The following is a 14,638-nucleotide window of genomic DNA, read 5'->3' as shown; positions in this document are numbered from 1 at the left end:
CATGTTCATTGGTCTTTTTAACATAGGAGTCTATGGGGATTTGCTCTGTTTTGAAGCCCCATAGGCCTCACTTTTAACCCCCAGGTTCCATCCATCTTTCATATACGGTCTATGATCTTTCATCTACGGTCCATGGAAAAAGTAAAACTGACAGTATTCATTTTAACGTTTTGGTACACCTCCGGCCATCAGGGGGCGGTACTCAGAAACCAAACTACCGGTTTTCAGCTTTCATTTCACTCTTCCGGCGCCCCCGTCGTCCCACTCCCTCCCGATGCTAACACCGTCGGGCTTGGCTGTGGGAGCGTAATGGCGGTGCACCGGGGGCCCTCTACGAAATGGCTCTTTACCCGGGACCAGCTGGAAAACACGCCGTCTCGACGCTGCGGAATCGAGGCAGACAGGGAGCTCTCCTACCGGCAGCAAGCCGCCAACCTAATCCAGGACATCGGCCAGAGACTCAACGTGTATCCTTTCTGAGACGCAGCCGGAAAAAAAGAAAGAAATAAGAAAAAGAAAGAAAAAAAATGATTAAAATAAATAAATAAATAAATATTTTTAAAAAAACAAAACAATAATAATTACAAAATTAGAGAAAAAAAAGACGCAGCCGGCTAGCTGCTGCTAGCATCATCTTACAAACAGCGTGCGACTACAAAGCTCCTTTTATTTTACATATTTACCTTTTATTTTGCATATTTACCTTTTATAGGCACGATCTGGTCTTCCACTACCATACACCAAGCTTCCCAGTAACTTTAATCGGACTAAATCGATGTCTCTGATGATCTGCAGGAGCTCCGGCCTGCTAACTAGCTTAGCTTTTGTCTGATCTCTTCAGATTACAGACTCCATTGTTTGCTTCGTGTCTTTGTTTTTATTACGGACACAAACAAATACAAACTGTTTCCGTGTCTGTATTTAAGGCTTAACTTGACCTTTTAAACAGATCTATACATTGATGATCAGTCTGAAGTTAAAGGTTTTATTTTTAGGACCGGTTTTCCTGTGTTAAACATGCCTTTACCCTGCTGATGTTAATGCTCTTATCACTGCACATCATCCATGGATTTCCTTAATATTTCTTTCCAGATCGCAATTAATTATTAACACTGCTATAGTTTATATGCATAGGTTTTATATGATTCACTCCTTCACCAAATTCCACAGAAATGTAAGTGTTCACACAGTTTGGCTTGTAGTTTCTGGTGCTTCATGTTATGGAAAGTGATATGTTGTGTTTATTTTTCTCCTCTCTTCTGTACAGATAATTTCCCAGACCACGTTATTCTTGGCAGCCAAAGTTGAGGAGCAGCCCAGGAAGCTGGAGCATGTCATTAAAATCGCTCATGCCTTTATTAACCCACAAGAGCCAGCCCTAGACACTAAAAGCAGTGTGAGTGTCTCGTCTTAATGAAGTTAATCTGCTTTCATTTCAGGCTAGACTTGATGAATGATGCGTGCTGCATCATACTGTGATCATAACACCTTTGGAAACAGCTTTGCTAGAAGCTATACCTCTCTGACTTTGTCGTTCTTGTCTGTTTCTTGGCACTAAAAGCCGATGTTTAGGTGCTTACAGCTTAAATCGAAGCATCTGGGTGTTTAACTTCTCCTCTGAAAGCCCTGTTCAGTTCAGCTAAGTCTGCTTGGCGGCAGGGTTTGCGTGGTTTCTGTTTAGTCATCTTCTCCAGCTGGGGCCACGTGCAGCTCAGATATTGGTCACCATGTGGGTTTAGCGTGTCAGTTACGCACACACCTGGAGCCAGAAGTGAAGACTGAAGGGAAAGGTCCAGTTGTCTTTATGCAGTGGTTCTCAATCCGGTCCTCAGGTCCCCCCTGCCCTGCTTGTTTTAGACATAATCCTCCTCCAAAGCACCTGAGTTGTGTTATTGAACTTCCTCATCAAGTTCTTTGCAGCCTGTTAATGAGCCCTTTATTTCATTCAGGTGTGTTGAAGTAGGGTTGGCTGTTAGCGCTGCTCGATTATGACAAAAAATTATAATCACGATTATTTAGACTGAAATTGAGATCTTGATTATTTAACACAATTATTCAGTATTTTTAAACAAGGCTGCGCGATGTTGTGTTCTCGACTCCGTGTCGTGCATTATAACCGTCTAATGGACGGTTCCGAGTCGTTTAATCCGCTTTTACCGCTTATATAGGAACTATTTCATGTTGGCCTCGGTGTACGTTTTATGCCAAACAACCGCTGTCAGGCTGCAGCACGTTTCTCTCATTCACCTGTTAACAGACGGCTGATCTGAACCAGCTGATTAACACGTTGCTATGGTAACGCCCCGTAACGGAGGGATGTTACAGTGTTTAACTCGCCGAACTATGTATAGGAAAATAATGCAGCCAGTTGTCACTGACAATGGTATAAACTATGTTTAGGTGAACTTCCACAACCTACTGCAGTTATTCTACATTGACCTGCAGCCGGAGCCGACTGAGACTGGCCGCCTGGGAGTGCTTTAGGACGGGAGAGGCTCCCGCTGATCCTTCCTTACAGTAACTGCAGAACAATATGTGCCTTCAAGTCAGTCGCCAAAACACCAGAAAAGTCTCTAATAACTCCAGTAAAAGTTGCTAGATTTGTCGCTTTTAACAAAAAAAGTCTCCAGATTTAGCGAGAAAGTCGCCAAGTTGGCAACAGTGTCTGAATGAAAGCAAAGCGGCTGTGGGAGGAGTTTACAGCACAGCGCTGCAATGCCAGAGACGCTCGATTAGCAGCTGAAGACAGCAGGAGAGGAAACTGCAAAGAGAAAAATAATCGCACCCTTTTATTTTTTTGATCGTTGAAAACCCAGATCGTAGTTGAGATTAAAATCCGATTAATCGCCCAGTCCTATAACCTATAAAACATGAAGGGCAGGGCGGCCTGAGGACCGGATTTAAGAAACGCTGCCTTACTGCAAGCTTTCAGGATGACTGAAACGTACACAAACACTCAGACTTGTTTGTTACGTAACGTAGAATCTGCTGGTTGTCTCATACAGTAGATGTTTATTCATCGTGACCTTGTGTCCTGGTTTAAACAGCTGAAAGCTCAGCAGGGAGAAATGTTTGGATTTACAACTCAGATAGTCCACAGGTGGACTGATTGCACCAGACTTGGTCCTTTTTGTTTGTTAAAGAGGGACAACGACCAAAACGCACATAGTTAGTGGTGGATGTTTAGATGGCTTGTTATCGTCTGCTGTTTTTACTCCAGATATTTAGGTTTAAAGCTGCTTTTTAATGTCAGGTTTGCTTATTTTTGTCTGTCAGATGCAAAGACAAATGTTTTTACCCTCTGTTCTTTTTATGCTTGTTTCCTTCTTGTGGAATCTGGAAAATTTCAGAAAGATTACTCTTCATTTCAGCTGCAAAGTTTTAGTGACATGTCATTTATATTCCCTTTATTTTGCTTTTCATGAGACGTGATGAACTCTTTTGTGAGTTTATGGGACATAAAAGGGTTTGAACACGGATCATGCACGCAGCGTTGATGCAGATTAGTCTCACGTTGACAAGTTTACGTCCTAAATTCACAGTTTGAGACTATTTCCTGAGCTGTCAATAAAATAAACGACACGCAGCAGCTCAGCTCAGAAAAGTCTGACGAAAATCCGAACATTTAACAGCCTGGCTTGTGTGGTGAACTTCATCATCTTCACCAGCTGTGTCCTTCTGCTGCTCAGATTTCTGTAATTACGTAGGTCCATATAAAGCTGGAACAGAGCAGCAGAAGGAGCATGCAGATGACGGTTTTTATGCACGGCGTGTGCAGGAACTTGAGCTGCGGGGAAACTCCTAACCTGTTATGTAACACCTGCTAAACAAACTTACTCTGGAAATGTTTGGGTCTCTAAGCATAGAGGAGACACATCAACATGCACACCAATAATCTCTGGACTTGTCAGATTATTCAGGCGATCGTGCAGACCAGTGGTCACCAACCCACTTTCTTTCCCGGGTAACGATCTGCGGGGCTGCTGGTTTTCATTCCCACCTGATACCGAATCCAAATGAAGCCAGTATCATCGATACCGATCCAGTACCAATACTTTATAACAATGTGATTAGAAAATCATTTTCAAAGCAGCTACATTTAAGAAAAAAAGGTTTAGTTACATTTTTATAGAATACTTAAATAAAAATACCAGTAAAATGCATAAATAAATATATAATGATACAACTTGTGCATGTTTTTCAGCACCAGTGAAAATATTTAGTTAACCATCAGTCTAAATAAATAAGAATAATTATATTTTTATTTTTGGAACCAAACAGTGGATTTTTTCCCCATTTACTCGATAATAAATGACCGTCAACTCTGCAACTGTTGTATGTAAGCCTGTTGAACTGAGAGGGTCCTGGTGACGCGAATCCCTCCCAGCTGAACTCTTACAGATATTTATTGTAACGACTTAAACAAGATGCTGATATTAGTTACTTTCCACTGTGTTCCAGTTCAAGGTAAACTACATATTTACCCACAAATGACTGAAATATCAATATTCTAGCATGAAAATTGATTGTAAAACATTTTTAAAATAAGTGTTTAAAGCGTCCCTTTGTGCAATGTGCCGCAGCCTCTGCCCGTGCTGAAACCAGCTAGCTTCTCGCCATCGACTGCATCCTGAACGAGTCTTCAGTCGTTTTATAAAACCAACCTTATGCTAAATATCAGCGTTTAGCCTGAAAGTTTATTTTCCCTTTTCTTCACGTTTGATGCTGCAGGAAAAACCGAAAAACTTTCTCACTGATGTCATTAAACCTCGGTACATGGAGCCACGTTTTAGACCAAAGGTCTAAAAATGACTGAGTTCTGAACAACGTTACAGTCCCGGTGCTCTTTGGGAGCCCAGGTTAGGCACTACTGACGTAAACGTCATAATCTGAACCCTTCACGTAGTGTCAGTTATCTGATTGCGAGACACTTTTAATGTCTTTGTGTCAAACATAAAAACATGTGCAGGTTCCCATCACGCACGGAGCCCCTTTAGTGGGAATGAGGATCACTTTGCAGGCTTTTTAGCATCAGAAGTTTTGTGATAAATAAATAAAAACCAGGATATTTGAGTCTTAAATCACTACGTTGTAATCTGAAAGAGCCCACGAGAACAACAGCTGATCAGGTTATCTTGTAGCCTCCGGTTACGGGACTTTGACGTGCACGTAAGCGAGCGTCTTTGCGTCGTCGTGGTTTCTGAAAAGCTCATTTTCTGGCTTTAATTCTTCATTATTGATCTTTTACAGGCATTCCAGCTGCAGGCACAAGAGCTAGTAGTGCTGGAAACGATAGTGCTGCAAACGCTGGGTGAGCTCTGCACACACTGTACCAGCCGTTTCCATGGAAACTGGCTGTCTCAGCCGTAAGCTGCAGATTCTGCCGTTGCACAAGTCCCGCATGGGCGCGTTGACAGAAGTTGCGTGTTTAGATATTTAAAAGATGACGTAGCTTGTTGACTTTTCCTCTGACTGATCAGCTTTTTTCTTGTTTTTTTTTTTTTTTTTTAACAGGTTTTGAAATAACAGTTGATCATCCTCATACAGATGTTGTGAGATGTTCCCAGCTAGTGCGAGGTATTTCCCACCTTTTCTCATGTTTTACCCGGTGTTATTTCCCCCGTACAGAACCACGCGTTCCCCCTTCAGCCACGTTATTTAAGTATCACACAAATGCAAATCTTCTAAAGTAAGTCTTCTTCTTCTTTTGCAGCAAGCAAGGATTTGGCACAGACTTCCTATTTCATGGCTACCAACAGGTTATTATCCTGTTCCCATTATTGCACTGTAATGGCACACTATAGCTTCCTGTCCTGCAGGGTCCCCCTTCCTGTGTCCAACGCCCTGTCTGCACCCGGATCCTGGGAACCCCCTCTGCTGGGAAGTACCGGCCGGGCTGCAGTGTGCGGTGTATTGTACAAGGGCTCTGTGTTGGCGCAGAGGGGTTGAATGCAAAATGCGGAGTGTAGTGGTGCTGTTTACCTCTCGAGGTTGCTTGGTACGGAGTGCACATGTCATTAAAAAAGAAAGAGAAAAGAAAAAAAAGCTCAAATGGTAGCCTGAATATAGATTGCCACTAAAGATACTTAAACTTTTAGAGTGTCTTGGTAAGTATAGTTCAGTTCTTTATTAATTTGTCCTTAATTTTTGCTTCTTCTTTTTTTTTTTTTTTAACCCAGAGGAGCTAAGAGTGGAAAACCAAACTATACTGCAAACTAAAAGCTTCTTTCTGTAGATTAAACTGTGTTTATTTGCTAATGTGTTAAAATGTTTGTGTGTGAGAGGATTATTGGTAATTAGAGAGGGAGGATGGTGGCAGAACGACATTCATCTGTTGATGATTTGAAGGTTTGTTGCACAAAGAAAGGAGTTTGAGCTGCGTGTGACACAAAGTTTGTACAAATCAGATTATTTCCTCAAGAGTTTGAAATCTGGGCCTGTTTTTATCAAGCATGAAGGACATAAACCTGCTTCACTTTGGTGTTTAATGACGTTTAAAATTAAACAAAAAACTTTAAGTAAATTCTTTAATAAATATTCAAATAAATAATAATAATAAGAAGAAGAAGAATAAAATAAATATTTCCAGTAAATTCTTCAATAAATATTAAAATAAATAATGATAAGGAAAAATAAAATGAATATTTTCAATAAATTCTTCAATATTAAAATAATAAAAATAAATATTTCCAGTAAATTCTTCAATAAATATTAAAATAAATATTAAAAATAAAAAATATTTCCAGTAAATTCTTCAATAAATATTAAAATAAATAATATTAAAAATAAAAAATATTTCCAGTAAATTCTTCAATAAAAGATTCTTAAATCGAAACAAGTGGCATAAATACAGATACTTATAGGTACATGTTATCAGGCAGGGAATATTAAATATAATTATTCAAACTTTACAAATATTAATTTAATCTACAGTATCATTTTGTACTTTAGTTGCGAGGCCTCGGCATGTGTCGGTAATAAAACGCTAAACCTATTGAGCCTTTTACACATTTTGTTTTTAAATATATGAATACAATAAAGTCCTTTTTTATGGCCTTATGTAAAATAAAAATGATAAACACTGTTGGGAAATAAGGTCTTTGTGCTTTCAGCAGGGATTCTAGGGTCAGAGTTTATCCAGAACTAGTTTTTAGGGGGAATACCTGTCTGTTTACATGTGACGGGGGCGGGACTAGCGGGCGGAGCTAAAGCGAGCATCTCTGACGCTCAAATGTGTCTTTGTCCGTTTAAAGACTTGACTGCGATGGATTTTAACAACAGAGGAGAGTTTTCAAGCTCTGGTTTGTCCCTAAATCCGTCGTTAGCCACGTCGCTAACCAGAAGCCGGGCTCTACTCGGCGTTTCTGGAGGAAACGTCCAACCATGTTACTCCTCCGCGTAGTAACTCAATACGCCTCTGTTCTGAACATGAAAACAATTATTTAATTTTAAAGTCATGTATCTGAATACATGACTTTAAATAAAAATAGGAATAGGAATAGGAAAAATAGGAATAAAAAATGTGAAAACTATATTTTGATTCATTTTTTAATTTTAATATGGATGTGTTTAATTCACTGATATATCGTTTAATGTCTCAACTTTATTGATAAAGCCCTTTGAAACAGCCAAAGTTGGGACAAAGTGCTGTACATCAGCCAAATATTAAGAGATAAATAAATAACACAAAACGAGATCATACAAGGAGTAAAAGTAAAATAATTAAACAAAAGGAATAAATAGTAAATAAAACCAAAATATAGCATAAAAAATCCTCAGGATCAAACTGGAGATTTACATCGTTATGCGTTTAGTGGTTACCAGTTTGTACGAGTTATAAAACATAAAGCTACGATCTTCTGGAGAGTTTCATAGACCATAACACATCAAGTATATATTTCCTACTGGGTTTCAGGGCCATTTAATAAACATGTAGTCTCTACTCTGCAGGCAGCTGGAGCTTTTTATACCTTCAGTTAGCAGGGAAAAGGCAGGTTCGTTCTGCACAGGGAAAATTTCCAGCATTTACACACATTTTGCTACGTAGATGTAAAAAAAAAAATGACTGGAAATCAACTGGACTTTTTAGAGATGTCTTCTGTTTGGGCTAGGAGAGCCAGTAAATAAAATAATTTATAAATATATACATTTATTATATATATATTTTTTATATATGATGTAGATATAAATATAAAAGTAAATGGTAACAGGTTGCAGTAATATGGTGCAGACGAGCAAAGACGTGATGTCTTCGTATGACGATGCTGAGACTCAGAAGTGTAAATGGAGGATTTTTAATGCTTTAAATCAGGGGTGTCTGGATCTGGTCCTTGGGGTCGATTGCAGGGCGCATTGCAGGTTTTCAGCACATTTCCCGACACACCTGGCTCACATTAATCAGATCCAGTGACGTTCTGCACAGTGACTGATTCATTTAAGTCAGGTGTGTTGGAGCAGGGATGCATGGAAACCCTGCAGGATTGTGGCCCTCGAGGACCGGATCTGGACACCCCTGCTTTAAAGCGTCACCAAAGAAAGCTTTGTGTTGTTGCAGGATGTATCCAGCAGGGGGCGGAAAAGACGCATTTTGCCATAAAGTGATCAAATAGGTCTGACAAACCGCGTGTAAAATCATTACATCAGTTTTATTTTTATATGCTGTCAGACCTGAACTATAAATTAAAGTAAACCACAGTATTTATATTGACCTCCAGGTCTTCAAACTGAGACATACTCGACACATCTCAAGTCTCCTGCGTCCCGCTCCTCTTCCTGATTCAGAAACACTTGATAACTATGGGCCCAGACCAACTTCCTGGTGTTGTTTACCTCCAGCGGCAGTTTGCAGTGTCGTTTGGTCAACAGGATGTACGATGTGAGGGAAATTAACCCCAGAAGACTTTAAACCCACCAGTGACTGTGTTTCTCAGTCTCTCACTGTACATGCTTTGGTGAAATTATGGGATTGTAATTAAAACGCTGATTTTACGGCTGACGATGTTCCATTTCGTTGTCAAATTTTAGATTTGTTTCACATGGAGAGATTGAGAAACATTACCTGTAACAGTAAAGCATAATGAGCAGGAGCAGGCTGAGTATCTGTGAACGTTTAGAAACATGTCCTAACAAACGTAGCTCTTTCCGGCTCTGGAAGGTAAGCCGGTGTGGATGACGAGCTGAGATTTGTTGATCATTTAAATAAACTTAGTCGTCGTTGTGTAAAATGTGTGTTTGTTGGTGTGAAGCCCCTCTGAGCTGACAGAAGCATGCTGGTGGTGTTTGTCTCCTCCTGCAGTTTGCACCTCACCACCTTCTGCCTGCAGTACAGGCCCACAGTTGTTGCATGTGTCTGCATCCATCTGGCCTGTAAGTGGTCCAACTGGGAGATCCCCGTGTCTACAGATGGGAAGCACTGGTGGGAGTATGTGGACCGCACCGTGACGCTGCAGCTGCTGGATGGTACGAGCCTCCATCTTCTGTCTTTGGAGTTAAAAACATGATTTACATGGTTATATTATAAACGCGCATCGTTCCAGACGATTTTTATTTTATTTTCTCCTAAATAACCAAAGGAAATTAATATAGAACGGGTTGGAAAGAACTGAAAAGGTTTATTCCTCTCAATTTTTCATGATGTAGATTTTTCAATAAACCAATCATACAAACATCTTTTCTGTCACCATGGAGACCGGCTCTGACATCTCGTATCACTGAATCTGGAAGTACACGGATAGTTTCTGTCTGGCTCTTCTTGACCAGAAATTCCTCCAGGAGTAGATGTTTGGAGGTCTTGTGCCCCGCCACCCTCATAGATCTTCCTTGGGTTGAGGTCAGAGGACCGACGCCCTTTTTCAGTCACTTAGCGACCGGCCTTGTTGCCATGACATCATTAATTTCCTCCTTTTATACGCGAAGCAGCTAAACGCCCAGCTGGTGCTTCTGCAGTACGGACCGAACGCTTCTTCCTTTCAAACTGGACGGATTTATCAGAGACCACCATCTCACTCGCCATGATTCCATACCAAACCAATCAGCCCACCACCACCTCGCCGATGTGGCAGCTTGAAGTGTGTCTATTCAGTCTGATTTATTTTAATATTTAACTCCAGAAGGGGAAGAAATAATCAAGCATTTTTCACAAACCTCTTCATTCATCTTGTATTGAACCTCCGATCTGCGTCTGTCAGAAACAAGTCAACAGAGAAAGCTCCGCCCACTGTCCTGCCTGCAGCTGCGTCTGATTGGTCAGCTGTTACTGAGCAGTGAAGGTGGGCGTGGCTTTCTTCTCGTGAACGTGCACAACCTAGAGAAGCTGACCAATCACTGAGTCTCTACCCCAAATGTAGAGAGTTCTGGAAAACTCAAACATGCGTTTAGGTGATAAAAGTGGCACCGCTCACATGTCAGATGAGTATTTTACACTGAAACACTGTAGAAAGCTCAGAAAACTGGAAGTGGCATCATAGAGCCACTTTAATATTTTGTCAAGTGCAGCGTGACGTTCATCAGCTAATAAAACGGGTTGGAAATAAGTCATCATAGACTGTATATGAAGAGATGGACGTAGCCTCTGTGACATCACCCGTAGGTTTCTGAAGAGCTGAATAGAAGCTTGATGGGTGGTTCCTACCATCGCCATCTTAGCAGGGGCATACGTGTCGTCTTGCCCGGAAAATACAAATATGGGCAAAGAGGTGGAGCTGAGAGGGGGGCTGTGAGCGTCATGGTGGATGATTGACATCCAGCGAACTCCGAGCAGCATGTAGCAAAGAGCTAACCGAGCTAACCCAGAGATAACAGGAGCTAACCAGCTAATGGAAGTAAGCGGGCTAAAGCTAAGTCACGTTGTTAACCGGCTAAAAACAGCGGTTGTTCTACATTTTTCTGACTTGAAGTTGGAGATCGGGTACCTGTCAATCAAAAGGACACGCCCCTAAATATGCCAAACTTCGAGATTAAATTACTTTTAAACGGGGAATTTAGAAAAAAATTCACTCCCCCACAGTTGTCATGAAGGTAAACCTGACCTGTTAAACTTAAAATGGATTTTTGTTCCAGGCTGTAAACATGTTTCTGCTGTGAAGTTGGTCTTTTTAACATGGGAGTCTATGGGGATTCGCTCTGTTTTGCAGCCCCTAGTGGATGAAGAGGGAACTGCAGTTTTATGCACTTCCTCATAGGCTTCACTTTTAACCGCCGGAAGCTCCGTCCATCTTTCATATACGGTCTATGGTCCTCATGTGTGATCGCTGCTTCAGGAAGACCAGACAGCTGTATGAAGCAGCATGAGCTGCAGACTGGTTTTACTGGACGAAGACTTCGCTTTATGTCCGATGTTTTCACACCTCATTTGCAGAAAGATTTTTCGCCTTAATATAAAACAAACTCATTCTGTTTCCTCTCAACGATCCAACCGGAGATAATCGTTCATCTGAACAGACGAAGAAACCAAATAAATCTACTAGAAAAACTAAAACCCACACGTCTCTGGGTGAAATCCTGCATGCAGAATCATCTGTAACGTGGTGTAGAAGTCCATGTGCGAGCGTTTGTGAGGGAATGAAACGACTCGTCTCTGTTTCAGAGCTCACTCACGAGTTTCTTCAGATCCTGGAGAGGACACCCAGCAAGCTGAAGAGAATACGGAACTGGAGGGTACGTCATGAAGGCAGCGCTGCACGCTGTAGTTTCTGAAGAGGCAACTGCTTCTGTCCGTGTTTAATTGTCCCGTTTTGTCCTGCAGGCCATTCAAGCCGCTAAGAAACCAAAGACGGAGGGCTCGGCGGTGGACACCGCCTTCCAGGGGACGTCCTTGGAAAGTCTTCCTGGTGTCACCAACTCCTTCTTCCCCTCCACGTCAGCATCAGACTCTTCGGACATGCCCACCCTGAGCGCCATCGCAGCCCCTTACGCCTTGTACCAGCCACTCAGCGACCAGTACTCCCAGCCCGCCCACTCAGACTTTACACTGGTCAAACACAAGCACAAAGCTGCAGGCGGGTCGAGCGAACAGCAGCAGCTCGGCGTGAACGCCGCTGCTTTTTCGCGCTCGCAGAAAGTCTTGACTCTGGAAAAGTACCGAGAGAAACAAGCGGCCGAGATGGCCCTGCAGGGCGTGGCGAAGGAGGACGTGTACGCCCCCCCGCCTACGTCCTCCCACCACCACAAGAAGCGCTCCCAGCAACAGCAGGGCCACCAGTCGGGCGACGGCAGACGAGAAAAGTCCGGCTCCAAAAAGCCTCGGCTCTACGCCGAGAACGGCTCCGCAACCGGCGAGGAAATCAAAATGCGAATCAAAGTTTCGTCGGAGCGCCACGGCGGCTCGGAGCAGGGCGGGACCCTGTCCAGCAAAGACAAACACAAAGAGCACAGTGGTCACCGCCACTCAAAACACGGTCACTCGTATTCCCTCAGCTCAAACAGCGCCTCCCTGTCTGGCCGAGCTCCCGGCAGCCACTACAGCGACGGCAGCTCCTCCGGCTCGTCTCGGAAGAGGCCGCACTCCGACGCCGGCAACCACCATCACCACTCGTCCAAGAGCAGCAGGTCCTCCAAAGGAGGCCTAAGCTCGTCCCACTACTCAGACGGCGGCCAGAGGACGATGGAGCAGCACCACGACGGAACAAACGGCATGCTGATGTCCAACGGCCAACACACTGACTACAAAAACACATTCGACATGCTGGACTCTTTACTAAGTGCCCAAGGAATGAACTTGTAACTCTCCGAGACTGATGAGGTGTTCTCCTGTTTTATGAGTTTTAAAAAGTGATTTTATTTGTCTTAAGTTATCTGAATTTTGCATCTCCCTCGGTTGTGTCGACACGCCGACGATCCTCCTCCTCAAGCTGTCCCATGCACAGTAAATGCATCGCGACGTGTTCGCAAACACGGAAACTAGAATTTTTAAGAACGCGACTGGACAAAAAAAGCAGATTTAAATGTTCCTGCATGTCGTCAGTCACCAAAAGGGAAGATGGTTTGTATTTACCATTGTGACAGTTTACACTTTTTTATGTTAAAACATTTCGTTCCACTAAAAATCTCAGGTCTTGAACTTTTTTGATATAAAGAACAAATCTTCCTCCGTTTTCCATGACCTGTTCTGCGGTATCGCCTGCTCCGTCAGCCGATACAGACAAGCAGAACTCTGGTATCCCGACAACTAGGAAATATGGTCTGCTTGTATTTCGGAGAGCATCAGCAGCTCCAATCAAACGCAAATTGTGAGGCTGACAACATTCGACATCTATTGGAAGCGCCGAGGCCGCGCGCGAACATGCGCACACTCATCATAGAGCTACGAATAAAGTTTACGTTACATCTGCTGTGAACGTGCATTCGAGATTTAGCGGCTGAAACTGAAAATGGCCTTGTGATTGTACCTAGTCAACTGCTATTCACTATGATAAATGTAAATGATCAGAAAATACAGATCTTTAAATTAAGATTGTGTACATAGGACTGTAGTGTCACAAGTAAACTGTCGGTTTATTGCATCAGTCCGAACTTTTCTCCATTGTATTGAAATCCAAAGCAGACTGTGTATTGATCAACATATCCTTATGTACTTGGAGCCGAAATAAAGATGCAAAGTGACTTTTTTCCTGTTTATTTATCCTGTTGTGCTGAAAAAATTTGCTTTGGTAAGAAGAGTCCCGAGAGGCTGGGTAAGGATTCGTTTCCGGTGAGGGCTGGACTCCGCCAAGGCTGCCCTTCATCACCGATTCTGTTCATAACTTATGTCAAACTCCAGTCCTCGAGGGCCGGTGTCTGGCAGGTTTTGGTTGTTTCCCTCTACCAATGCAGCTGATTCGAATCAAATGCATCCAGCAGCTTCTTGTCAACCTGTTTTTAAGTTTTGGTCAGGTGTGTTGGAGCATGGAGACAACAAAAACCTTCAGGATACCGGCCCTCTAGCACTGGGGTTCGACACTTGTGACTTCTATGGACAGAATTTCTAGGCACAGCCGAGGTGTTGAGGGGATCCGGCTCGGTGGCCTCAGGATTGGGTCCCTGCTTTTTGCAGATGACGTGGTCCTGTTGGCTTCATCTGGTCGTGATCTCCAGCTCTCGCTTGAGTGATTCGCAGCAGAGTGTGAAGCGGCTGGGATGAGAATCAGCACCTCCAAATCTGAGACCACAGTCCTCAGCCGGAATAGGGTGGATTGCCCTCTCCGGGTCGGGAGTCAGGTCCTGCCTCAAGTGGAGGAGTTTAAATGTCTCGGGGTCTTGTTGACGAGTGAGGGAAGGATGGAGCGCGAGATAGACAGATGAATTAGTGCGGCGTCTGCAGTAATGCAGACTGCGCAGGTCTGTCGTGCTGTAGAAGGAGCTGAGCCAGAAGGCGAAGCTCTCGATTTACCAGTCGATCTGGTAAATCGAGAAAAATGGATGGATAGATGAAGAGTCCTGGATATTAAACTCCCCTCCGCTCTTAAACTCATTTCTTTTATCCTAATCATTTTATCCTAAAATCATTAATAAATTTACATTTAATTGCTGGACTGAAAGAAAAGAAGGTAAACAGGAGACAAGATGGAAAATTCAGCTCTTTTCAAAGATTTGGGTCTTTTGACTCAACTCTTCAAGTTGGCTCCCAAATGATTCATTTGGCATCATTCAGAACTTCTATTTT

The 14,638-nt window shown here is 42.8% G+C and overlaps 1 protein-coding gene across 1 annotated transcript; it reads left to right on the top strand.

Moving 5' to 3' along the window:
- Positions 1-309: 309 nt before the first annotated feature.
- On the top strand, positions 310-13,572 carry LOC306773827 (cyclin-T2-like; the record flags this gene model as incomplete). Its single annotated transcript, XM_079263753.1, has 9 exons — positions 310-467; positions 1,093-1,174; positions 1,268-1,396; positions 5,251-5,311; positions 5,515-5,577; positions 5,714-5,759; positions 9,296-9,459; positions 11,585-11,655; positions 11,744-13,572. 9 exons carry the CDS (start codon positions 310-312, stop codon positions 12,719-12,721), a joined length of 1,752 nt encoding a protein of 583 aa, XP_079119879.1. The 3' UTR covers positions 12,722-13,572.
- Positions 13,573-14,638: the final 1,066 nt, after the last annotated feature.

This window comes from Telmatherina bonti (assembly GCF_933228915.1).
Source record: "Telmatherina bonti genome assembly, chromosome: 24".
NCBI classification, from domain to species: domain Eukaryota; kingdom Metazoa; phylum Chordata; class Actinopteri; order Atheriniformes; family Telmatherinidae; genus Telmatherina; species Telmatherina bonti.
The sequence above is the reverse complement of the archived record's forward strand: the minus strand, read 5'-3'. Positions and strand labels throughout refer to the sequence as shown.